Consider the following 27,962-nt stretch of genomic DNA (forward strand, 5'->3'; position numbering starts at 1 on the left):
ATAACTGGCTCTCCAGAAAAAAAATGCCCAAATACTTTTAAATTTTGTCTGCATTGTTGTTTTCTCCACCGCTTTCTTTGGTCTAGACAATCCACAAAATAATAATAAATCAAGCCTTGATTGTAGCATATAAATGCTCACACTGAAAATCTAACAATTGTTTCAACACTCCTGAGTCCAGGAGTCCAAAGATGTAGCTTTGAATTCAAGTTTTGCCACCTACTGTTTGTATGGTCTTAGTATTTCACCCCTCACAGCCTCAGTTTCCTCTTCCAAATAATAAGGTTTTTAACACACTGTGCTAAGGATTTGGAGGATTAGAAGTTAGACAAACTACTTGACCTCAGGGAGTTTCCAGGTTAATGAGGGGATGGGGCCAAAACAAGAGGCATAGATCAGACAAATAGACCTCAATTTTATGGATAACATCAGATGTTCCTTCTAGTGTTAAATGCTATAATCGAGTCCCTTGATTAATTGGGTTGCCCTGTTCCAACTCAATAAAGATTTGTTGAGGTATGGCAGCCAGAAGCAAACACCACTTTCCAGGGGATTCTAGATTCTGCAGCCTCTTTTCTTGTCTTGGTTTCTATTCATGCATACAATAGAGAGAATCTCCAAGTTCCATCTCAGGTTAATAGAATCTCAGGACTGTTATTGATGCTAGAGATCCCACCAATTATAAGTGTGCATGGAAGGTGGGGTGGGGGTTGTTTTATTCTGGAGTGCCCTCTACTGCTGGAGCCCTCTCATTGCAGCAGGCATTTCATACTGTGGGTTTCAGGCTCAGTTCAATAGGTACCAATTACCTGCTATCTCTAAATTACTCACATACAAATCATCCTATTAGACTGTAAGCTCAGTGAGATTAAGGGCCAAATTTTATCTATACCTGCATTTTCCCCAGTAGCTAACACAGTGGCTGTTTAATAAATAGTATTCTTTTTGAAAGGAACACTTCAACAAGGAAGACTCATCTTCGTGATTTCAAATCTGGCCTCAGACACTTACGAGCTGTGTTACCCTGGGTAAGTCATTTAACCCTGTTTGCCTCAGTTTCCTCATCTGTAAAATGAGCTGGAGAAGAAAATGGCATCCCAGTATCTTTGTCAAGAAAACCCCAAATGGGGTCCCAAAGAGTCAGGCATGACTGAAAACAACTGAACAACAACAAAAATTTTTGTTGAATTCACTGTGTCAGGGATATGAAGGGTTATCAGTCTAACACAATCTTTGTCTTCAGGGAATTTACCATCTAAATGGGTTTGGGGTAAGAAGCGAAGGCAAGATAAAGAGACAGCAATAGAATTTGGGATCAGAAGACCTAGGATTAAATCCTAGCTCTGCTATGTATTATCAGTGTTACTTTGTGTACATGACCTCACTTCTCTGGGTCTCACTTTTCTCATCTGTAAAATGAAGAGGTTGGAATAGATAATCCTTAAGGCCCTTTCTAGTTTTAAATTCTGTGAATCTGCAGCACAAGGTAGAGTATGTCAGGTCCATCAGCATGCTATAAGAGTTCAGAGGAGGGAAAAAGGCTCATCCTCTTGGGGAAATGCAAGATGGATTCATGTAGAAGGTGACATATGAGCTCGAAGTTGGTATACAGAAAGTAGGTCAAAAGGAGGAAAATTTTCTCTGTTCACTACTCAGGTTAAATTCTATTCTTTCTGCTTCCCTTCACCTTCTAGGTCTACAGCTGACAGCTGCTTCTCTGCCTGGCCCAAAGGCACATGGTCTGTTGCCCCTATTGCAAAGCAATGAAGAACACAGTGTTTTTAAGGTGATGGAGCAGCACCCCAACAGAGTGAAAGAAAATTATCCTGCGGAAGAGGAACCAGTGGTCATGGGGAACCTTGGAAAGAATGCATGAAGGTCACCATTTCCTCCTTAGGGACAAAGAAAAATTGGGAACAGGAGACGGTTATTATTTCAAATCAGAAGCAATGAAAAATGAGCCTATATTCAGTGAGATGGACCTGAAAATTGCATCTTGTGTTAATGTGGAGGGAGTTAAACACATACCAGGTGGGTTTATGAATATTTTATAGTGGAAAGAACATTGAACATGGGGTCATAGGGGCTAGGTTTGAATCCTGACTGTTATGACTTCTGTGACCTTGGGAAAGTTATCTTATCTTTTTTGGCCTCTATTTCCTTTTCTATAAAATAAGATGATTTGATGAGATAATCTTTTAGCGCCCTTCCAGTTCTAACATTCTATGATTCTCTACAGATCTAGTCTATGAACATCATTAGCATCTACCTCCCTCAGTGTGTGATCCCTGGCAAAGGGTAAAAATAGGACTGTTTCATTTGAGGAGCAGAATGATTTCTTGATCCAGTGAATATATAATACAGACTCATCAGAGGTCAAGGGCCTGAGTCCAGATGCCAACCTGAGAGCTGGCTATCATTATATCCAGTGAAGGCAAAGTAACAAGAACAGTCTTTGGGGAAAATATCAATTTGACCCCCCAAAAAAAACCTCCCAGAATGTGATAATATTTCATTATCTTATTCAATCTCCTTAGTGTCTAAAATCCCTTCTCTTCCTCCCATTCCATACTATAAACTGTAGGAGAGGAGCAACCCCCTTGGGAGAAGCAATGGGGGCTTATCGGTAGACACTGTCCCTAGAGGGCAAAGTTGAAACTATCTCCCTTTCTGCTAGGTTAGTGTGTATTGTTTTTGTAAAGATGTTCAGGCCTGTGGGAATCAGGCAGATCAGAAACTGACATTTGGAGCTGGGACTAGAGTACATGTGATTCTTAGTAAGTAATACCTAACAGAATTATTCTTCCTTCATCCAAAAGGTGTCAAAGAGAGGCTAGAATAGTTCCTCAAAGAGGAGAGAAGGAAGATGAATATGTACACAATTACAGTTTAATATAATATAGTTCTGCAAGTATGTGTCTGTCCAGTGCCCCAGCCCTAAGTGTCTTCAGGTCAGTTTCTGAAATCAGCCCTCTGGGGAAAGGCTTTCACTGCTTAGAACTGAGGAGGAATTTTAGGGGTTTTTGGTTTTGGTTTTTTATTTTTATTTTTATTTTTATTATTAAAAGCCTAGTGATTAGAACAGAAACAGATTTGCCTTTGCAAGTTAACCATGAGGCTAAGTAGTTCGTTATCAGAGACCTTGTCTGCTGTGGCACGAATAATTACAAACAATAGCCAATCCAGAAACCATTTCTGTTTAATTTCAGCATTTATTTTAATACTTAAAGTGTGGCGGAGGAAGACACTTACCTTCCTAAGTGTATTTTTCTTGCATTGATTTCTTGGTGCTCCCCAAAGGTTATACTTTTTATATAATTATTTATTATTGTTATTATTTTATTAATTGATATTATTATTGTTAGTAATAATATTAAGTGACATTTGTCTAACACCTGAGGTTTTGTACAATGCTTTTCTTACATTTTGTCATGTGATTTCAGAAGCAACTCTTTATTATCATGCACTCTATAGAGATAATCCAATATGATCCTCACAGCAACCCTTAAAAGTATAGAGTATAAATATGTGATCATTCCACTTTACAAATGAGGAAACTAAGGTTTAACAAGGTTAATTGACTTGTCCAAGGTCATCTGTAACAGAGTCAGGACTAGAATTCAGGTCATGTAACTGCATGGGAAAGAAAAACTAATGCTAGTTTAAAAGCATGAATTGGCTGAAATGGGCTTTCCTGGAAGTTGGCATGAAGGACAGTTTCCTCAAGGTCATGTCTCTAATATCAAGATGAGGTGGCGGGGCGGTAGGGAAGGTCAAGCTTCACAGAGAACACACCCCAAAACTTAGGGCCTGGAACTGTGTCCTTGGGTCACTGCAGATTCTTGCAAAGGATTAGAGCAGTGTGTGCAACAAAGCAACAGCCCTGCCAGATTTGGAAAAGGAACCTGGCTCTCTGTAAAACCCGGTAAGGTTGGCTCTGCCATCCTCACTAGCTGAATTCTTCAGAAAACCCCACGTGACTCCTTGGTCACTCCTTGGCCACCCAGCCTGGGTTTCTCCTGTGTCCCTATTTGAGATACAGTTGTCCCTATAGGTCTGCAAGGAGATATTCACATTCTTATCTTAGGGTCTGTGAACTTTCTTTTATATATTTTGATAACTGTCAATATAATTGGGTTTTTTGGAATACTATATATTTTAATTTATGTATTTAAAAATATTATTCTGAGAAGGGGTCCACAGGCATTACCAGACTGAGAAAAAAAAAAGGTTAAGAGGACCTGGTCTAATTTACATGACGGTTTTGGTAAAGGTCCCGGGGACTGTGGAATGAATTACAAGAAGCTCATTTTTGGGAAGGAGACACAGTTGATAGTGAGGTTGGGTAAGGAGCTTGGGCCCAGAACCCATGACTTTAACTACATTTCTTGTTTATACTAATGACCTGGGTAACCATGAGGGTGGGAACTCTTATCTGGGTATAAATACCACTCACCCATGAGAAGAAATCACCTTCCTTCTGGTTTGTAGGGGGCCTATGGTTTTGGTAAAGAGGTTAACTCTTGTGGGAATGATGGAAACAGGAAACTTACATTTGGAATTGGAACAGTGGTGAGAATAAAAGCTAGTAAGTACTATCTTTAAACCTGAGAAATAAGCTTCTTTATTCCGGAATTTGAATCCTGGAGAAGGGGCCAAACAAAGATGAGTATTTCTCCCTAAGTAATAAGTTCAGAAGCTCTGATTTCATGGTCAAATGTTGAGTCATGTCTGAGCTGCTTCTCCTTCTGGAATAGTACAGAGACCTTTTCAAGGCTGAGGGAGACACCACAATGGAGTACATTTCTTCTATGGAGTTAGAATATTTTGTGGGTGAAAAGGACCTTAGGAATCATCTAATCTAATCCAGTCCTTTTATAGGTGAGGAAATTAGGGTCTAGACAAGAAGAATGACTTGTCCAAGGTCATACAAATAGGTTAAATATTGAGAGGATTTCTCAAAATCCAAGGCAGTTTCAGGCCACTGTAACTCACTGCTCTTACCATATTAATAGTTAAAGATGGGTAGCATCTTAGTTCTCCTCATGGCCAATACTAATGAAAGCATGGTTTGGGGCATTCCAAACACTGTCTGCTTAGTGCTGAGTGTTGGGCAACAGAATGTTGACTTGCCAAGGGAACAGAAATCATTTGTTGCATAACTAGTGGGTGAGAGAGGGCAAGGAGAACAGGTTAACTGCTTCAGTAAATCCAAGTATACTTGAATCAGAGATGGAAGCAATCTCTAGGATGATTCAAGGAGTGACACAAAGCATCAAAAGATACAGCTGCTCTTGTCAGGCAATGACCATGATCATTAGATATTCCTTCATAAGTGCTTGGTGCTGGATGGAGTAGGTTAAACAGGCTTGGCCCCTTGACTAGAGGCAAAGCATTTTGTAAATGATAAAGCAACATACAAATAGGCAATGTGGTGGGCTAATTATTAGCTGCGCGGCCTTGGTCAAGTAAGTCATTGCACCTCTTGGGTCTGCTTCCTCAGCAAAATTCAATCTAATTCAACAAGTATTTATTTGATGTCTACTGGGTATCAAGCATTGGAGAGACAAAGACAAAATTGAAAATTGGCCCTGCCCTCAAGGACTTTACTTTCTATTTATAGGAAACAATAGTATATGCACAGATGAGAGATAGATAGATAGATATTAGCTATAAGAAATTTCAGTGGTAGAGGAATATATTAATCATTGGAGAATTGGAGAAGACCTCTTGTAGGTGATCCAAGCTGATTCTTGAATAGATGCAGATTCCAAAGGTGGGGAAGAAGGAAATTGAGGGATTGGTCCTTTTTTTATTTAAATTCTATTATTGTTATGAATACCACAACCACACAAATTTTCAGAAGCACTTTATTGCAAGTGATAAATATGTACTGAAATAGAGATGATTTTCTCTCTTATTTGGTGATGAGTCTTTGGTAGATTATAGTACAATCTACTTTAGATCTTGGTAATTTGAGAAATGTGTAACAGTTGAAACCTTGAATCACCGAAGATACCTGATGTCATTTTCCTAGATTGTGAGAGGTCAGGAGAAATCTTGGGTCTTGAGTTGGAATACAAAGTTGGGCTAAGTGAAATCAGACACCATTGGTATTTTTGCAAAGCCTCTCAGCACAGTGTTAAACAGGATGCTGGTTCCAAGCTGACATTTGGGAAGGGGACATACCTTACAGTGAGTCCTGGTAAGTGGATCAGAAACACAGCACCCCCCCCCAACTTGAATATAATTTGGGGGAAGGGGGGATTTACATATATGCATATGAATCTAGATATGGATCCTAGACAAAAATATACCAACATCTTTGGAATTAACTGGTACAATGATGCTCTCAGTGGTGTAGAGACCCAGTCATGTGGGTTGAGGGTTTGGATTTGTTTCCCTAAATTTCTTCTATCTGAATGAATTGCTAAAGGAACAAAGCACTATCCTATGGTAAGGCTTATTGCCCATACAGCCCTGCTAGTCAATCTGCATGAGGGGAGAAGTCTACTTATAACAAGATTTGGAAACACAAAGTGCATCATGAGCAGAGGAATTTCTAGGTTCACCTTGGCTCCTTTTGAAAATTAATTGTTCATTGTTGTAGGAAGTACCTTTGGGAAAGAACCAGACAGTAAAACCCAATCTTGTCCTTGAAATATGAACATCTATTATGCATTGCCCTATACCATTCTTTCTGGGGGAAAATATGCTTGAAGTAACTTGATCCAAACCCTGGACTTCAGGATGTATGAGACCCAGTCCCACCAATTCAGCAACCTGTTATGTGCCTGGAACTATTCTAAATGTTGGGAAACAAAATCAAAAGTGAGACAGTCCCTAACCTGAAAGAGCCTCCATTGTTAGGGAAGGATTCTCAACTTTTCTGTCTGTAGGTAATGAGGATTTCAAAATTAAAGGAATGGGAATTATTTAGTTGAGGAAAGAACAAAAGAGGGAGTGGGAACTCCACAGTCTTCAAGGCAATGAAGGATTGGAAGGTGGGCAGATGGTGTCCATCTGAACATGGAATAAGAAGAAATAAAGTTAAAATATAGAAAAAGAGATTTAGGTTAGAGAGGACAAAACCTTATTAGGTATGGGAACATTAAAAGTGAGATGAATGAATGAATGATAAAGCATTTTAAGTGCTTCCTATGTGCCAGGTACTATGATACATGCATATGGCAGGTCATGAAATGTACTTTTATAACTAAAATGAATTTCCTTCTGTTCGAGATAATTTATAGACTGCTAAAGTCCTCCCCCGATGCTTCAGTGTAGCATGGAGGAGGTCTTGGCTTCCAGAAGGAACCAGCAGAGGACACACTCTAGCAGACCTTATAAAACTGAGGAAAGGTTCTATAACTGAAAATTACTTGAGATCAGCCTGCCTAAGTCCAGAGAGACTCATCACCGGAAGGTTGGCCATGAGGTCATAAAACCATTGACTAAGGCCAGGATACGGTAGGGATCTTCACTGCTGGACAGAGTCCTACACTATCCATTGAAATTGCTGATCTTTGGAAGTACAGAAGTGTGGAATGTTCTTTTATGGCTAAAATGGATCTCCATCTGTTTGGGGCAGTTCTCATTTATTCCTGCCAAGGGATAGAGGAATGAGTAATAAGAGATATTGAGGTCCCTTCCTCTCAATATCATTCTGTATTTCTGTAAATAAATACCCAAAGAGAGGAAAACATTTGAAATTTCAAGCTATGTCATTATATTCAGGAAAATTAAGTCTTCCAGTTTCCTCTTTCTTCAGTTATCTGTTTCTTACCTGAAGGGTTTCAAGGACAATGGATATAAGTATGCCTGCATATATTGTGTGTATGTGTGTGCTTAAATACTGTTCAGGCAAACATCTGCAAAAGAAATGAAAGTCAGGCAGCTAATGAGACTTCAGGCAAAAAAACTTAGCCATTAAAAAAAATCTTTCTAGCTCTTCCCTTAGCAGGAATAGTCAGGTAATCATTTCATTACATGGAATCATGTTTCTTATGGCTTCCATAACATGGCGCCTTTGTAACTTTGCTGGTAAAGCAGGGAGGAAAGACTGGCTTGGATCTGAGACACGATACCTGGTTGCAATACCTTGGCAGTATTTGTAAAGCCATTTGTGGGGGTGCAGATTCAGTCTGGCTTTCAAAGGTCTAACTTTGGAAAGGGGACAAGACTGATAGTAAACTCAAGTAAGTTTCAACAATCTGTGGCTCCAAAATCCTCTCTGGAACCCTGATATCTGAGTATCCCACTTTGGTTTACAACATGACTCTAGATCCCAGAGGCATGTTGGGAAAGGGGTTTGTGCTTCTTGGTAGAACTTGGATTAGATAACCGTTAAGGTCCCTTGATCTCTGAGATTTGATTATTTTATGAATTTCATCAATTTACAAGCCCATGGAAAGGGGCACTAAGGTCAAGCATTAGAAAATTTGTTTTCTACTCAGTGCAATTTTCTATATTGCAAATTATTTTACTTCATTGGGCCTCTTATCTCCTCTATAAAATGGGATTTGATTACACCAAAATGTCTGCCAAAATGAGGGTGTTATTAGTGACTATTGGCATATTTATTATAAAGTAGAGCTGTCCAAAAGTGGAATGGCCTATCTCAGGATGTAGTTCTTTAAAGACTGGAGGTCTTCAAGCAGAAGTTGGGTGCCCACTTGCTCAAATTCATGACCTTCCTTCTTTCTCTCTTTCATGATATAATAGAGGTAGAGATGCTGCCCCCCAAAAAAGCCACAAGTACTCCATTCAGGTACAGGTTGGAGTAGATGGCCTCTAAAAATCCTTCTAACTGATTCTGTGATATTTTCTGAGGCCAGAGAATTCAAGGTAAGCAGAAAGGAGTAGCCTAAACTGCATTGTAAGCCACTGAATAGTAAAGAATTGGTTGCATCAGAAAGACCTTGGAGTAGAACAGGTTGCATAGGGTTGAAAAGAGTTTATTCAGAGAAAGTTTTTGCAAAGCTCTGTCCCAGGGTGTAAGAACAAGGGCAATCAAGTCATATTCGGGAAAGGTACAACTCTGACTGTTAAACCATGTAAGTTTTTTCTTTCTTTTTTTTTTAAACCATGTAAGTTTGAAGAGAGAATGTCCTTACTTATTTTTATTCAAGATTCGCTTGCAATGGGTCCCTCTCTACTCTGGTCAAGCTGACTACAGGGGTACCTTACACCTGTAGCTTTTCAATGGCTCCTCACTCAATACCTTTAAACATCTAGGAATGTTGAATGTTTGTTAGTTTATGAAAATGAGAAAAGTCTGAGGAATGGAAACAATCCTAGGACCAAGAATTGAGAAAAGGTTTTGAAAGTGTAGTGAAAAGTGCCTTGGACTATCAGGAGACATTAGTTCTCATCCCAAACCCACAACTAATTATGTTGTATGACTTTGGGTCAGTCACTTCACCATCCTGGATTTTAGTTTCCACATCTATAAAATAAGGAGTTGGATAAGATGATCTCTAAATTCCCTTTCAATTCTAAATCCTATGATAAGTCTCTTTACATCTCTGGGACTCAGTTTTCTCATCTGTAGAATAGTTGGATAGAATTGAGCTCTGAAGGCATTCCCAGCTTAAGATACTATGCCTCTATGAAAATAAGATTTGTTTCTTGTAGTCCCTACGTATTAGAAGTGGCAATCAGCAAAAACAAAAACCATTGAGTTTCTAGTCTTAATCCTCAAAGGAATTTCTATAAAAGTACCTCCTGGGGGTACTATAGTCATTCTTTTTTTTGTGCATTATTTTTTTCCTAAGATGGGCATGGAGAGGAAATACTCATTGAGATTCAAAAAAAGCATTCATGAGATTTATCTTAAGCTATCCTTGTCAGCAAAATGGAAAGAGCCAGAATGATAGGGAGCTGACATTTGGGGACTAGATTAAAAGGAAATCCAAATTAATCCTCAGGAACAATAGTGATGCCTGAGATGCTATAGACATCAACTCCTCAAGGTGGGTTTCACTGAAATGGCCCCTTTGGGAGTCACAGGGGCTATGAGAATAAACACACCTACCGCAGCCCTAGCCTGCTAGGATTTGAGTAGGAAGGAATCAGAACACTTTAGACACAAGCCCTCCAAAGTCCTTGCAATATCCTCATTTTGTTTGAGTTTATCATTATACAAAGTGTTCTGGAAGTAATCACAAAATACATTAAAAACTTCAGCAAATGGAAATAAGATGTAAATTTAGATTGTAAATATGTGACTGCAAGCAAGCCAATAGTAAGAGATTAGAAACTTGGCACCATTTCTCTAACCTAAAGGAGATGTTTCTATAAATAGCTAGAAAGAGATGGGAGAACAGGCAAACAGATTTTCTCCTAATCCTCTTTACTCTATAGCATTAGAAATTGTTTCTCGATCAGATCACCCTGGGCAGAGGTGAGGAAACCATGTCAGCTTTAAGGCTCAAAGGACATCTGGGTGGGTGGGCTCCTATAATTGATTTTTTTGTAAAGCACCCCATGACAGTGACAGGTGCTGGCAATAAGCTGATATTTGGGATGGGGAGCAGCCTGAAAATAAAGCCAAGTAAGTGTGAAAGGACAAGCCTGTCTCTCACAGCAGGATTTCCCCTGGATTTTCCATATTGCCTTTTAATCTTTATGTCTTACTGTGATGGATTGGGTTCCCCAGTGGGCCTGGCCCTAGAATTCAGGCTGGTAAATTTTGGAAGACTAGCAATTCAACTTCTCTCTGGGAAACCTAGGATCTTTATGGATCCTTTCTGCTTACCAGTTACCATGACAAGAAGAGTTCTGCCAGTGGCTGGAAAAGGTGGGGGGAGCATTAAAATCCTAGGAGGTAGAAATTAGAGTGTTAAATAGGTGACTGACAAAGAGAGAAAACTCTGGTGTATATTGGTAACTGCACTGGTCTCCTAATCAGAAGGAAGCAGCATTAAAGAGATATATTCTCCCAAGGGTCTGACTAGTATGATTAGGACCATTCTCCCCAGAAAGACTTAAGGTTATTTTGAGATGGAAGAGAGTTTCAGCTTGAGGCGAGCATGGGAAAGAGTGTCCAAACCAGTTTTTGTAAAGTTGCCTATGACAGTGTGAAGGAAGCTCTGTTGCAGAGAAGCTGGTATTTGGACAAGGGACGATCCTGACAATCCGTTCAAGTAAGTAGGAACAGATTAAATCATCTGTAAATATCAAATGCTACTTTTCCTTTCCTATTTAACTCTCTTCCTCACCTTCTGATTGAGGGGTGTAGTTGTTGAGTCCTTTGCCCTGACCCAGGGAATGAGACCAGGAAAGACAAGAAAAGTCCACCCCCTCCCCCAAGCTACATTCTTTAAACCTTGGACTATAAAAATCCCTTTTTCCTCCCCTTTCGCAATCAGTTTCCAGTAAACCAGAATCATATGAGATGATGAGAGTAATTTCAATAAAAAGCCGGGAAATAGTTACCCCCAACGTGCCATAAAGTAGAAATGATGTGAGTGCCAGCCAGGGGAAGGCAATTAGGGGAAGTAAGAAAAAACAAATGGATTTTCCAAAATGAGGCAGCAGGCTACTTGTAAAACAAGGTACTATTCCATACAAAAACTCAATTTTCTTCAGCAGCTAGTCCAGCCACTTAGGGCCCTGAGTTTTTCTGGGCCAAGCACCTTAGTTAAGAACCAGGGTAAGAGTTCAAGATAGAGTTGAACTCCAAGGGTCCCTCTACTGAGAACACCTACGTTTCCTATTTTTGTAAAGCCTCCTCTAGATGTGGGTATACTGGGGGTTCCAGCTATACACTGATATTTGGAAAAGGAACCTTCCTGACTGTAAAAACAGGTAAGTCCGAAAGAATGAAGACCAAAAAAAGAAAAAAAAAGCCTTCCCCAATTTCTACCAACTCTAAACACCTTAGTTTAGCTTCTAAATCTGATTTTTCTTTTTTGGCTTAGGGATCTGTTTTCCCTCCCCACCCTTTCCCCCAGAAGAATTAGAACTAGGTTGCTACAAAGACTGAATTAGCTTCAACTGAAAACATTCCTGTCATCCATCTTAAATAAGATTATTGGGACAGGGAAGAAATTTTGAACACAGGCTCCTAAGGGATTTTATTAAACCCAAAAAATGTTTGCCCAAAAGATAGAAAGGAAATTGGCACATTGTAGATATGTAAATTCAATGGGCTAAATATAAATCTCCCTGACATTGATACTAAATCCCTTAAATTCATCTTCTAAAATGATGGAATGCCATGATGTAATTAACCAACACTGGGACTTGAAGATATACCTCTTCTTTTTACTTTCATCCAGTATCTCTCTGAAGGAATGTATATCAAATCAGAACCCAAAAGGGTCTAATAACAGAAATCTCTCTACATTGGGCTCTGACCAGGTCTCCACAGACATAGCTACCTGGCTAATTGAAACAAACACTCTACCTTTGCCTGAGTTACCCAGGTAACTGTGTTTAGTCTCCCCTTTGAGCTTCCTCTGATAGAGGAAGGTGGAGGAGGTGTTGAATATAAATGCAATTTTTCTTCAGATACAAAGGATACCAGAATGTGAATATCTTCAGCCCCTCCTCCTTTTACCCATAAAATAAGATAATAGAGGTAAAAGTGCTTCTAAAAAATGGTCACAAATGTAAAGTGATAATTATCAGCAGTTCTTTCAAGTGGGTATTGCTGGTTATAAAACGATACTGGGGGGGGCAGCTAGATGGTACAGTGGTTAGAGCCCTGGCCCTGAAGTCAGGAGTACCTGAGTTCAAATCTGGCCTCAGACCAAACACTTGACACATACTAGCTGTGTGACCTTGGGCAAGTCACTTAACCCTGATTGCCTCACTAAAAAAAAAAAAAAATGATACTGGGGAAGCCTAATGACAAATCTAGGTGTAAATGGGGGGAAATATATAGATAGATAATAGAAAACATCCATAGTATTCCTCATACCCTTCCCCCTGAAGCAGGAAAGTGTTCCAACAAAAAGCTAGAGACTGGGGTCAGTGCAGCTGGATGCTAGGTAAGCGGGCAAACTGCTCTAATGATCTGGATCCCCTTTCTGGAATTTGGAGAGAGTAAGACATATTTTTAGGTAGGGTATTACCAGCTTTAAACACAGTGTCACAGAGAAGTGCTGTCCAACCAAGATCTGTGTGACCCTGTAATTCCACGCAGGGGTGGGAGGACACAAGAAATGGAGCCAGGAAATATAAGGACAAAAACAGTTGCCACAAACATCATTTCTTCTTCAGTCTTGAGCATTCATGTAGTTGAAATGCAAGTGTAGGCCTAAAGGACACAGCATGTGATTAGCTATGAAGTTATAATGCACAGAATTGTCTTTCTCAGCAGGGGTAGTATCAGCACATGTCTGCAGCAAAAATTAAAGCTCTGAGCAGCAATGAATAATACATAATGTTGTTAAGACCCATAAATTCAACAGTCTCCAGGGCTTTGCTAAATTAATTCACCCCTGGGATATTCATGCCAGTCTCCAGGAATTGAAGACTAGGGCCTGTCCTTTACAGAGGAAAAAAACAGGGGCAGAAAGAGGTCAGTTGACTTATTCAGGAATGCCCTGGTTTGGTGTGGGACATCTCCAGCCCCTTCAATGGTATCTATAATAATGGAGTGAAGTAATAGCTACAAGTTGACATCAAGGGAGAGAAGGAGTTTGGGCAGCCATTCTAAATATGAAAGGAAAAATACTTATGTGCTCTCATCCAACATTCTAGTCAGCACTTTTGACACTAATAGCGCTTTAGGCTTTCTATGCAATGGGCTCCTTTCAATATTCACAAGCTTAAAGGGGAGGGGGAGGAGGAATCGAGAGTCCATCTGATGCATGATTAGATGCAGCTTTCCTCCCCTCCTTCCACACAGGCTGAGATTATTGCCACGGCAACAGTTTGGGCCACAATTGTGTGAGGCCTTCAGCTGAGGGCAGGCAATTCGGTCTTTAATTAAGCACCGTAGTGGGTGAGAGAAGGGGAGGGAGGTGCCCGGGTGAGACTGTGCAGACGATAAATAACGTCAAAGGGAAAAGAGATGGGGAGGCTTATTTGAATCACTGCTGTCCAGCCTTAAATTAGATGGACAGCTCCCAGAAGACGGGCTTCTGCTTTATGAAAATGACAGAATGCTGGGACATAACTATGGGCAATTCCCCTTCATGGAAGCTGTAGATAAGTGAGGTGAGGCTTTGACCCTTTGTTAGTGGATTTGTAGACTCAGGCAGAGAAGCCAAGCCCAAATTCAGTCAAAGCAGTTTAAATGGACCCAATTGGAAATAATAATGATACTGAAAGTGTAAAAGTTGAATTCAGCCCAAACACCCAGAGTTTGTTTGGCAAGATGATGTCAGATAACAAGTCAGCCTATTTTTTTCACTTATTGCTTGTTTGGTTGGCACCAGTCTGCTGGGGGAGCTCAGGTTTTTGTAAAGCTTCCAGTGACTGTGGATACCAGCAATACAGGGAAGTTTGTGTTTGGTAGTGGGACCAGAGTGACAGTGACCCCAGGTAAGTCTGAAAGATCAAATCTCAAAGACTTCTTGCTATGTCACTTTAATTTGGACCTTCTGGGAGGCAGAGACAAGCACTGGCCTATGTCTTTTGATGTCAGGGTGCTCGAGGTCAGGAGGCACTCCAGGATGCTGTGTGTAAAGCTCTCTGTGATGGTAGTGTAATAAAGAAGCCTTGTGCTGGTTAAGCTTGGGACCTAGACTGATAGTAAAAACATATGAGCATGAAAGAATCCATTAAATGTAACCCACCTCCCATCCCTGGCACTAGAGCAGGCAATGAGAGCTGGGGGCAGGGGGACAATATTAGGGAGAAGAGATTGTTTGATGCAATGAGAGGATAAATCTTGTCCATTCTGTTCAGCTACCACAAAGCCTCCAAACTTCCCCTTTCTTTGCCACGGATTCATTGTCATCAGAAACCTGTGACACCTCAGGGTACGGAAAGTGGGAAGGGTGAATCTTGCACTGACAGGAGAAATTGTCCTGAAAATGGTATTGTAAAATGGAAATGAGACCTTTAGAGAGAGAGATGCTCAACATGTGAATTCAGTAAACCCCCGGATGGAAGTGAGAGAAGACAGGAGCAGATGGAGACTCCTCTGCGGGATAAAAGGAAGCACCTCCCAATCAGATGTGACAATATTCCCTGAGACCCTTTGTGTGGAACTCATCCTGTCCTCTGCATTGAAGGGCCCATTAGCTCAGTGTTTTCCTCCCCAGCTGTGGGAGGAGGGAGATGACTGTAAGGATCAAATAGTTCCTGAGGAGTTTATGTAAAGGCCTCTGTGGCAGTGCTAACTTCTGGTTCCAGTTATGGGAATCTGATATTTGGACCAGGGACCACCTTGACAATCATGCCAAGTAAGTGCCCCAAGATAGCCCATCACGTACCCTGGAATTTTACCCCCACATTAATCATAATGCCAGGCTTTAGAGGACTGTGGCCCTCTCTACCCTGATTCAGAGGGAAGACCCTGGGCAAGTAATATAACTTTCTTGAGTCTGGGTTTCCTAATCAATAAAACAAGGGCATTGGACTGGATTTCTAGAGTCCTTTCCAGCTTCAGATCTATGAGCCTATGATACCAAGCTCACCAGGTCAGCTAGGTGACTTGATAGATATAGCATTGGACCTGGAATAAGGAAGACCTGAGTTCAAATCTGGCCCCAGACACTTGCTAACTGTGTGACCCTGGACAAGCCACTTAACTACTGGCTGCCCCATCTGTAAAATGGAGATAATAATAATAATAATAAATATATATATATATTTTACAATATAGCACCTACCTCCCAGAGTTGTTGTGAGGATCAAATGAGATAATGCAAAGCATTTTGAAAACTTTAAAGCACTTCATAAATACTAGCTATTATTATTATTACTAGCTATGAACTGAGGATTCACATCTAATTTCGGGTTAATATGGTTACTTCAAAGCCTTGCCTCTTTATTTTCAATATTCAAAGACTCCTCTAGTTTTCTGACAGTCATCCAATTTATACCCCTGCCACAAAGCAAAGTTGTCCCTAAATCAGGAGAGACATATCCTTGCTATTTTTTAAGAGATTTACAGGTAAGGAGATTCTCTGACTTCCTTCAGTCGTGGCTCCCTAACATCGCCCAAATGACCTCATCCATTAGGACCCTATAAGATTAAGGAGAAAGAAGGAATGGAAGATAACAGTCTGTCCCCTATTTCTGAAACTAGCAAGCAAAGGAATGTGACTCACTTCAAAGACACCCAGGTATGATGGTTAGTGCCTTTCTCCTTGTGGTGACAGTTCTCTGTGCTAATAATGAGACCAGATAAGGAAGATGTGGATTCCTTGGGCTTTGGTGTGTCTGCTACTGCTGCTGGCTCCTATGGAGGAGATGGAAACTCTGGCTAGATGATGACTGGCTTTTAAGATTCATCAAGGCCCTCTGCCATTTTTTGTAAAGCTCCCTACTGTGGTGTGATAGGTAACAATGAGAAGCTGACATTTGGAATGGGGACGCAATTAACCATAAAACCAAGTAAGTTGGGAGTTTGGAGAGAAAAAAGCAAATTCTCCACTTCTGAATTTTCACAGTAATCCTCTACTGAAGTGTTTCTGACCCACTCACTAGAGCCCTAATGGGGTAGGCTAAAAATGAGCTAGAGGAGAATTGTGAAATCCCATGAGCAGAATAAATGGAATTAATCTGAGACAGGTAGGGGAAAGCCCATCTATAAGAAGAAAAAGGCAGAGATCTTTCTTTCACTGAAGAATGATGACCTAGAGTCAAACTGGGATGGCTGATAGAGAAGAGAGGTGAAGCTGGTTCTGTAGTAAACATTCACATGGCATATTTTACATTTCTTTTTTCAGGTGTTTAGTTTAGGGTATAGAGTCCTCCCATAATTCCAAAGGGCGGGGATCCAGTCCCAATTGTTTAGGAATCACTATTCTTCTCTGCTCTCTTGCCTCCCCATGTTCCCAAGGAATTATTGATCAGGCAGATGACACACTGCCTGTACTGCAAGAAGGGGGAGGCTCTCAGAAACCATTGTCCTCACATGGACCTCTGAGTGTCAGCATACATAGACTTCTTGTTGGTAAGCATTATGAGGCTTTATATTGGGATTGCAGAATTTAGAGCTGGGAGGGATCATCTCTTTCAAGTCCTTCAAGAGAAACTGAGGTTCATTGAAGTTAAAGATGAAGAGACATGAATTAGACCATAATGCAACCAGATGGATTCAAAAATGGTTCAGTGGTTAGAATAAAAGAGTAATTGTTAATGGTTTCATATTAATGTGGTAAGAAGTGTCTGATAAACTACCCCAGGGATATGTGCTTAGCCTTGTGTTGTTTAACATTTTTAATAGTGAATTGAATAAAGGCATAGGTGGTATGATCATCAGATTTGCAGATGGATAGCTAACATATTGGGTCAGAATCCAAAAGAGCACTGGGCTGAATCTAATAAGATCAAAATTCAATAGGTATAAATGCAGTCCTGAAAATGGATACAAAACATTATCTACACAAGTGTAATAGAGGGGAGGCATGGTCTTATGTCAGTAATTCTGAAAAAAAGATCCTGAGGTTTTAGTGGACTACAAGCTCAGTACAACTTGGCCATGTGATGCATCTGCCAAAAAAAAAAGAGGCTAAAACTGATGTCCTTATCAGATCTCATCTGAAGTACCCTGTTCAATTCTGAACACTACAGTTTAAGAACTACTTGGATAAGCTAGAAAGTGTCCAGAGGAGGGCAACCAGAATGGTGAAGGTCCTAGAGTCCTTGTCATGAGAAAATTGGTTGAAGGAACTGAAAAGGTTTAGTTGGAAGAAAAGAAAGCTCCCAGGGACTAATTAGGGATCTTCAAATACTTATTTGAAGAACTGTCATATGCAGGAAGGATTAGACTTGTTCTACCTGGCCCCAGAGGGCCAGGACTGGAGCAAATAGTGAAAAATGTAAAGAAGCAACATTAGTTAGACTTGATGTCAGGAAAAACCTAGCAATTAGAGCCATCCAAAAATGAAACCCCCTGCTTCTAAAGGTAGTGGGTTCCCTCATAGAGATTGGACTAAATAGATGTCCTTTCAGGTCCCTTCCAAGTCTCATATGTTCTACCACTATGTAATTCTGTAAATGACTTGTCCAAGGTCACACAGGCTACATAAGTAACAGCTGGGATTCGAACACACAGTTCTCATAAGTCTAAATCCAGAGGTCATAACAAGTTATGTCTCTACATGATTCCTGGTACCAATGAGCTTGGCGCACTGCTCCCTGGCTTTTGTAAGGTTCTCTCTGAAAACCACGTAAATTGGGAACTGAAAACAAGAGGCTGACATTTGATCTAGGGAACCTTTTTGACTAAACACCTGGAAGCCTGAAAAGAACAAGTCGCCTTCAGCTCTGATCTTTTGTTGCTAGCTCTCTAGTGTTTGTTATGTCTGCAAAACGCATCCACCACTGTAGAAAGGTCAGCTCTTCATTAGCCAGACAAATGAGAACAACATATTGACCGAAGATAAAGAACGAGGGGCCGAGGAGAGCAGCCTTTGAGATTCTGGTATTTCCAGTCCTTTAATCACGGCGCGTTTCTCTGAACATATGCTGTCTCAGGGAGGGCTGGATCAATGGTGCCTGAGGGACTCAGTGCCATCAAAATGAGAGCTGGGATATGAAAATGAGATGTAGATTGGGATATTGTGAGGATGAGAGGACAATTAAGAGGGGGGGAGGAGAAGAGTGAGGCGGAATGATGTTTTTGAAAACCCGCAGCATGTCTAGGAAGTATAATGAGACCCAAATGCTTTTCTCATGCCCCTCAGCAGAACAGATTACAGGCAGTCCCTGGGACACCTGCTTATAGGTATGAGCTCCTCGCTCACTGGTCTCATGATATTAAGGAGGCAATGAGATCCAGTGAAGAGAGCCTTGGCTCTGAAAACAGAGGACTACGGTTGAAATCCTGACTCAGACACTTATTACTCTGTGACCTTGGACAAGTCACATAGACTTCCTAGGACTCAGTTTCCTCATCTGTAAAATGAGAGATTTGGACTAAATGGCCTCTGGCATCATTTTTGGCTCTCGAACTACAATTACAACAAATCACTTTTACATAGTATAGCATTTTATGGTTAACAGAGCTTTCCTCAAAACATGCCTATTATCACAGGACTATGGATTCAGAAATGGAAGGGACCAACCCTCTCATTTTACAAATAAGTAAATGGAGGTTTAGGGAGCTTGTGGTTTGCCCTTACTAGTGTCTTCCTCCCTAAGGCTGCCTTCCGTCCACTCTGTATTTATCTTATGAGTACTGATGTTTGTATACATCGCCTTTCCCTTTAGAATATAAGTTCCTTGAGGATAGGAAGATTTTTTTTTATGTTTTTGTTGTATCTTTGTTTAGCCCAGTGCCTAGCACAGAACAGGTGCTAAATAAATGCATGCTGGTTGATTCATATGGGTGTCAGTAATAGTAATTCCTATTTTGTAGAAGAGGATAATAAAGTCATTTCCCCATGATCACACAGCTATTAAGCATCAGGTTTAGAATCAGAGTCCCAGGCTCCAGACTCTGAAGCCAACGTGCTTTCCATGACACCCAATTTTCTCTCTGTGTAGACCTATATGGGAAAGCGGGGAGGGGTGGCTAGAAGTCAGGCCAGGAGCAGTTTGGGGTTGGAGACCCTAGAGGGCTACCGATGTGTCAGTTCACTGCCAGTTTTTGCAAAGGGTTGAGTGGCAGTGTGCCAATAGGAACAAGAAGCTGACATTTGGGCAAGGGACAAGCTTAACAGTCACTGCAAGTAAGTCAGTCTCCCGAGGGCGTCTTCTGAAAGGCTATTTGCAGCGATGATGCTAGACCTCTTGAGATTCTGGAGAAAGGGTGTCTGAAGCATTCTGATTGCTGTGGAGGTGACAAGGCCAGAGGAATGGAGGGGCTTGATTAACATAGGTTGGGAACAAAGGCAAAGAAAAGCTAAAGTAGGTGGAACCTGAAAACAGTATGAGACTAACAGGCAGAACAGAGAGCACAGGGCTTGTTCTGTGACACGCACGTTCTCAGTGTCTGCAGAAGGAGAGGCAGAGAACAAAAGGAAACTGGGGGATGGAAACTTCGCACAATAGGGATATGAGAAAAGTTAGAAATGAATAAGAGAATCAGAGCCCCAAGCTGAGTGATTCTGAGGGGAAATGAGAAGCCTGAGTAATTTAGCAGAGAAATGAGAAAGTTTTACTAGGGTCCAAAGATGTAAGAAGGAGACCAGTTTAAAATGTATTTCAGTATCACGTGATCATCAAGAGAGAAATAAAATTTTAAAAGAAAAAGGGATTAAAAACAAACCATGGGCTGACCATAAAACAAATGGTCCTGCAGCTCTGATTAAGCAATAAATGCCTTTTCTTTTAATCCTGCTCCAGGGTAGGAATCAATCCCCACATCAGCATGATCATGGTAACAGCTGTTTCAATCATTGAGGTTCCTTCTTGGGGATGTCCCCATGCAGGTGCCAGCACTGAAGGAAAGAAGTAATCTGGCAGGACCCTCCCCTCCCCTCAGCTCTTGGTTTTTGTTAAGTTTCCTATCACAGTGTGTCTCTGGCGACCAGAGACTTTTTTGGGGTTCTGGAACAAGTCTAACTGTCATTCCAAGTAAGTCAACCAGAAAAAGTTATCAGTACACTCTGCAGAAAAACCCCCAGAGAAGATCAGGTGGTAGGTCACCTACTTCAGTCTTCTGTCTCTAGGACCAAATGTACAGAGAGTTTGGTAAATGACCAATCACAGGGTGAATGAATTACAATGAATATTGATGCTGGTTTTACTTATTTCCCTGCTTGAGAATAGCTGGTGGGAGGGTAGGCTGGTGAAAGTGGTGGTGGTGGTGGTGGTAGTAGCAATAGCTAATATTTATATATCATTTATTATGTTCTAGGCACTGTACTAAGGATTTCACAATTATTATCTATTTTGATCCTCACAACAGCTTTGAGACATAGGCGCTATTACTATTTAACAAATGAGGAAACTGAGACAAACAGAAGTTAAACCCAGGGTCACATGGCTAATAAGTGTCTGAGGCTGGATTTTGAACTTGAGTCTTCCAGACTCCAGTACTGGCACTCTATCCCCTGCTGTAATATGGCCTTAGACTAAACCCCAACATTTGTGTAGGCTAAGAGAAAAGGCAAAATCTAGACATAGACTTTAGAAAGAAGTTAGAGGGGGAGAGGCTATTCAAAGCAGTCAACATTTTTCTACTACTTTTTATGTGTACAGGACAGTATTCATTGCTAGAAATATAAAGACAAAAATAAAACAATCCCTGGCCTCGAGGAACTTACTTGGAGGGAGGAGGGAGAAAAATGCCATGTATAGATAGATAAGTATAATACAAGATAATTTGAGGAGAAGGAGATCACTAACAACTAACTGGGAAGACCAGGGAGGGATTAGCACTTGAGACGGGGATTTTGAGAGGCTGTGATGAAGGTCTGTGTTTCAGGCAGAGGGGGCAGCTTGGGCAAATGCATAAAAATAGAAGAATGTTGATTGAGTTCAGGACAAATCCAGTAGTCCATCTTGTCTAGAATATAGAATTCATGAAGAGGAATAATATGAAATAAGGCTGGAAAAGCAAGCTGAAGTCAGAATATGAAAGGTCTTAAATTTGTTGTTCAGTCATGGCAAGCTCTCCATGATCCCATTTGGGATTTTCTTGGCAAAGATACCAGAGTGGTTTGCCATTTCCTTCTCCAGTTCATTTTACAGATGAGGAAACTGAGGCAAATAGGGTCACACAACTAGAAGTGGCTGTGGCCATATTCGAACTCAGGAAAACTAATCTTTCTGACTCCAGGTACTCTATCCACTTCAACACCTAGATGCTCTAAGGCCTTAAACAGCAAACTGAAAAGTTTGTATTTTAAGCCAGAGATAATAGGGAGTCAGTGAAGGTTGTTAAGCAGTGAAGTGACATGGGTCAGACCTGGACCTTAGATTATAATGGCAGTTGTGTGAAAGATGGATGGGGGCAGGGGAGGATGACTACAGGCAGAGTCCAGTAGGGATAATAGTCCAGTGAGGAAACTGAACTAGAGGAGTGTCCATGTGGGTGGAGAAAGGAAAGCTTTGGAAGAAAATATTAGAGCAGGAAAATGAGGTGATTTCAGAGAAAATTGAAAAACTTTGAGGTGTGAGAAGAGGATAAAGACAACATCAGGATATCAGGTGCTTTCAGAAGGTCTGTATTTAGAGCCAAGGAACTCACTGATACCACCTGAAGAGAGAGAATTTCTGTTCTTCCTAATTTTGTCTCATGAAGAAGTATTTGGCAGAATCAAAATAGATTACACATGTCTGGCATCTCCCAATTAAAGCCTTTAATCTCAGTTTCTCTCCATTGCTCCAATAGAGCATGATCTGAAAGGGTCACCTGGAATCTTTGATGATTCAGAAGTAGGGAGGAGTGTGTTTCTCAGGAAACATTGGGGAGGGGAAAAAGAGTTGGGGGGAGGGAGAACTTTCCATAAATAAAAGAAAGCACTTTTGGGGATGACTTAAAATAATGTTTGGTAATTTGATGGAAAAGCTCATCTTTGGAACAATAACTATACTTACTGTGAAACTCAATAAGTCCTTTATCATTGGTTAGGAAATCAGGTTATTAATTCCTGTTTCATACCACACAGTCACTTAACTTCCAGGTGATCTGTGTAATGGTCTGTAGTTTTACCAGACTGCATATGGTACAGCTAGAAGAATGTATAATCTCTCCTCTTTGGTAATTAGAAGGGGTGGCTAAAAGCCAGATACCCAAGTTTTTCTAGGAGAAACTCAGTCTTGAGCATTTAAAACTTAAAACTCGAAATACGGTTCACAATACTGGAAGGTTGTGTTTGACATGTTTCCCTGGTTTTTGGGGGGGGGAGGGTTGGGGGGGCTTTGAAAAGGGGTTTGGTTTTTTGGGGGTTTTGCCACTACAATTGTTTGCAAACATGAAGAGAAAAGGATTAGGGTAGAATGACTGCTTCTGCATTTTCATCTTACATGATAAGTTTACGTTGAATTATCTCAAGCTTTAGGCAGAAATCAAGGGAGATAAAGAGGTATCTAGTAAGTGTGCTTTCCCAAAACAGACCTTAATTGTTGGTTCTTGGGGTTTTCTTTGTTGGGGTTTTTTCTGTCTTCTGATGGCAAAGGCATTTGCAGAAATATGAGAAATCTATGCTTTGGACTGGGGAATGTACCTTGTCTCTAGGGAGAAGGTACAATCTCACTGGAAGGGGGAAAATATCACTTGGAAAGCTTGAGCAGGTTTTTGCAAGGTTGGATATCATTGTGGGACTACATCTGGAAATAATCAACTGCACTTTGGGCAGGGCACAAAGTTAACTGTGAAATCGAGTAAGTGAATCTTGGTTGTGTTTTGTTTTAATGCACGGTAGTACATGCAAAGCACAGGGAGGCAGACATAGCACATATAATAAACCCAAATGGAATGGTGCGGAAAGTTTGAATGAGCCCAATCTTGTAACTAAAGACAGCTTCACAATAAGATGGAAAGAAAAACAGAACCCAAATGGGAAAGAATGGGATGTGTGAAACTTTTCCAAGTTCAGATTTCAAATCTGTCTCAACCACAATCATAACCTAGAGGGATATTTTCCCCTCCATTCGAACCCAGAAGGGTAAGGATTGTGAGTTTAGAGGATTGAAATCTCTTCACAGGAAGGGTAGTGTGATGTCCTTACCAGAAGGCATCTTTCAGGGAAACTGTACAGAGCACTTTTAGGTGTTGGGGTATTTTCCCTCTCTCTGGGTAAATCATCAGAGAGGAAAGTATTTCTCTCCCCAGATTACAGACGGGGAAAATGTATCCCAGAGACATGCCCTTGATTATGTGGTAAATCAGTGGCAGAGCGGAGCCATGGGGCCAGGAGACTAAAGGATGCCCAGGCTTCTTTTCCACAGCAGGCTCCAAAATCATCAGTGTTCTTCAGGGAACAATGGCTGAATGCAAACTTAGCACAAGCAAGGAAAATGTCACATTTCTACATGCTGTTGTAAGCATCTCAAGGTATGAAGTGCATTCACAGCATGCAAAGAGATTCATAAAAAGAAGAAGGAGAGTGATTTCAAATTAATAGTCACAGGGACAAAATACTTGCAACCTATTTGGAAGCAGTCTATACCAAGCTTCTTTTTCCAGGTAATATTTCCAGCAGGCTAAGCAGGATTTTTGGTTCCTATGGGTTAAAAATAGATGATGAGAAGAAGTGGATGCCTTCTTCTAGGACCTAAATGTTGAAGAAAATAACCTGAAGAAAATATGGTTAGGGGAAGTTGGATGAAGAGCTCTGGCTAGAAATCTGTAAGCATTTCCTAAAAGGAAAGGACATACCCAACTTTGGGGATACTTTGTCCAGTGTAGAGTTGTGAAATCTTTCCTAGCCGAGGCAGAAAATATGCTGTGAGTCAAATCCTGCCAGTCATTAGAGTCTGGTTATACAGCTGGTCTTTTTTCCATCTTGGCTTCTAGGTGTTTCTACAATTGTTTCCTCAATCATTGTGTCTTGTGCTTCTTAGCAAAATATCAGCCAATTCTAATGAGCAAGATGAATTGATCATGTGTTCACTTTCTAAGGCCTGAGTTATTTTGAAAATTAAACTGGGGGTCCCCAGGGCATATTTGTAGAGAAGTTTGTCACTGTGTGAAAGTTGGAACAAAGTCACCTTTGGCTCTGGAACCCTTTTGAGGGTCAGACCATGTAAGTATGAGACAAATTACAAATCAGTCAACTCCAACTTGACCTTTCACTACAGCCACAAAGAAACCTTTCTAATTTAGCTTCTAGAGAAAAAAAAATTAGTAATGCTACTAAAACCTTCTTCATCAGGCTAAGAACTAGCAGGAATATCCCTGTCTTTGAAAGAATTAATTCTTCCTGGCAATTGCTTTGTATAACAACTCTGAAGTAGAATTTGAATTTGAAAATTTGGATTCCACTTCCTTGAGTTCTTTGGAAGGTCTTGTTCCTGGTATTCAAGGTGAGAGTTACAAAATGGAAGCCATATCTTGTGATTAGCAATTATTTTATCTGAAAACTCTCTGATTTGGAGAATCCTTATAAACATATTATGGGACCCTTTGGCTTCTAGGATGTTTTCTATGCTCAGAGTAAAAAGAAATCCCCAGGCAAGCTCTTAAGTTCTATCAACACACTTTTTGTAAAGCTGTAGATGACTGTGAGGAGTGATAATGCTAACAAGCTCATTTTCGGGAGTGGGACCTCCCTAACTGTCCAACCAAGTAAGTCTGAAAGGAATTTAAAATCTCCTTTATATTTCTTTTTACTATAAATAAGGACCCTACCCGGATTTGTTTTCTTTAACTTAACATTGGATTCCCCATAATCTCATGTTCTTTCAATTCAATAAGACATTTATTCAGCAACAATCACATGAGATCCCATAAAAAATGGAAAATGAGGCAAACAGACACTGCCTCTCATAAGCTAATTGAGTGCTCTGTCATCTGAGCTAATTCCTCGGAGCTATATTCCATAAATTATGGTGGTGGGGTTGTTGCTTTGGCCTTTTAAATGCTAATTGATAGGAGTCCTGATCCAACTCATCTCCTCACAAAATCATAGGATTTAAAGGTAGATGAGACCTTAGAGAACCTTAGAGTTATTTTACAGATAAGGAAACTGAGAGTCTCCCAGTCAAGGGGGCTGCAAGATTTTTTTGGTCATGTCATAGAATCATAGATGTAACACTAGAACAAATCTTAGAAGCTGGTTAGTCCACCCCTTCTGAGGTCGAGGTAAGTGACTTGGCCAAGGATACCCAGGTCACAAGTGTAAGATGCAGGATTTGAACCCAGGTCCCCTTATTATTACTATTTCCACTGGACCACACTCCCCAACCTCTATTTCAGTGCCTCTTCCCTCTTACTAGTGTTTCACTTTTATCCTAACAGTGAGAGATTTGTAAATGGTCATCCGAACACAGGTGCTGGGTGGAATTTTGGACTCCAAGAGGGCTATTTGGCCTCAAATGTGCACACACAGCTACCGAAGAGATTTTCGGAGGCTATCGGTGTGTGAAGGCAGTACTTAGTGACAAACTCCTGAACATGGAGTCCTTTAAGTGTTTTTACTCCAAGGGGCTCTAAATGTGGTCTCATATCACTTAGCCCTGATTGTACACCTTTCCTTCTATAAGTCTGTGGATGGTTTGAATTGCCTATTGACTATAGGCAAAAGAAAGAATGTGAGAGCACTTTGGGAGAAGCTCTTCTCGTGCATCTTAGAAGGATTTAATCAGGAATTCTGGGCAAGCACCTTCCAAAAAATGCCGAGCTGTGTTATGTAGACACATGGGTCACTTGACCAGCCACAGCTCCATTGTCAGATCTGGGCTGGGATAGCATGTGACTTCCATAGCAATTGGTTCATCTCTTTGTTTTTGTCATTTGTTCTTATCAGTCAGATTTAAAAACCTAAAATTAGTGAGATAAGTTGATACATCCATAGAACCTTTGTCACCCATGGCCATTTAGCATAAAACTAAATACAAACTAAATTAAAAGGGAAGTAATAATAGTAGTAATTAATAGGTCTTTAAGATGAACAGTGATTTAAGGTTTTCAAATCAAGATTTGCAAGTATTATATCATTTAATCCTCACAACAACCCAATGAAAGGTATGCTATTATCTCTATTTTACTAACAGGGCAACTGGAGTCTAGAGAGGCTAAGTAGCTTGCCCAGGGTCACACAGTTAGTAAAGATCTAAGGGATGAATTTAATTTAGACCTTCCTCTTTCCAGAATCCCCATTTTATTCACTATGCCAGCTAGGAGAACCTCCAAATCACTCTGAAACTCCTAATGGCCTCCAGCATGAGTTCCCTAATAATGCAAATCCCAAATCTTGACATCTTACTACCCCACCCATTAGGTGCCATCAGGTAAGCTAACAAAGTAGGTTATGTTAGCTAGGAACAAACCCATGTAGTATTCCTGCAGTGTCCTCTCTGTTGCTCTTCAGGATTGGAGTGGACAGAGTTCTTGAAAAAAAAAAAAGGACATCACAATAACATAGCTCACACAGCAATAAATCCTATTTATATAGTGAAACTCCATCTTACAAAGGTAGCTAGTACAAGGCTTTTTATCTCCATTTTGAAACTGAGGCTCAGAAATAGAAAGCAACAAGCCCACAGATGAATGGTTCATAGGTTATTAGCCCAGGTCTTAACAGGACCCTCACCCTAGTGTTCTTTCTGAGATACCTGGATGCCCCTAAATAAAGAGATGAAGAGTAAGGATGAGATGAAAACCCAGCCTGAGGTTTTTGTTATCAAGTTTATCATAGTGTAAATACTGGAAGTGGCAACAGAGTAGTCTTTGGGTCTGGAACCAAACTCAGAGTAACACCTGGTAAGTAACAGGAATAATCATTTAATTCAGTAGTATTTAATAAATGCCTGCTATGTGTAAGACATTTCATGATAGTGTGTATCTTTTTCAAATAGCAATATGCAACTAAGTAGGGAAACCTAATAGAGTAGAAAGTTTTCCTCTCCTTTCCTTCCTTCCTATGGGAGGTGATCTTAGAACAATTGTTGGACTGAGAATTCCTATCAGGTCTCATTTCCACCTGTGAATACAGCCCTTTACTCTCTCTAAAGAATTCTTGAATCTTGGTAATTATGTGTTTCCTTTGGGTTGATTTATCATCAGGACATTAACTCTGGGCAATAGAATTTCTCCCACAAGCTCAGTATACAAAGGACTCTGACATATGCCATGCCTCTTAATCAGAGACCAGAAAGCTCTAACAACCCTGGGACCTTTTCAGGCTATGAAATGCATGAATGGGAGGGAACTGGGTGGGTTAGAAATTAATGTCTTCTAATGATTATTTTATGGGGACTCTGAAGGACTTGATTCA

At 40.6% G+C, this 27,962-nt stretch overlaps 1 protein-coding gene across 1 annotated transcript in view; it reads left to right on the forward strand.

Moving 5' to 3' along the window:
* The window catches only part of LOC114028696, a 468,075-nt gene that overhangs the window by 370,223 nt on the left and 69,890 nt on the right, over positions 1-27,962 (forward strand). Inside the window, exon 3 of the mRNA XM_027842976.1 lies at positions 20,594-20,652. Coding sequence (XP_027698777.1) covers positions 20,594-20,652 — 59 coding nt within the window. The remainder of the gene's footprint in view (positions 1-20,593; positions 20,653-27,962) is intronic.

This window comes from Vombatus ursinus, unplaced genomic scaffold, assembly GCF_900497805.2.
Source record: "Vombatus ursinus unplaced genomic scaffold, bare-nosed wombat genome assembly UNPS02014894.1, whole genome shotgun sequence".
In the NCBI taxonomy this organism is placed as follows: domain Eukaryota; kingdom Metazoa; phylum Chordata; class Mammalia; order Diprotodontia; family Vombatidae; genus Vombatus; species Vombatus ursinus.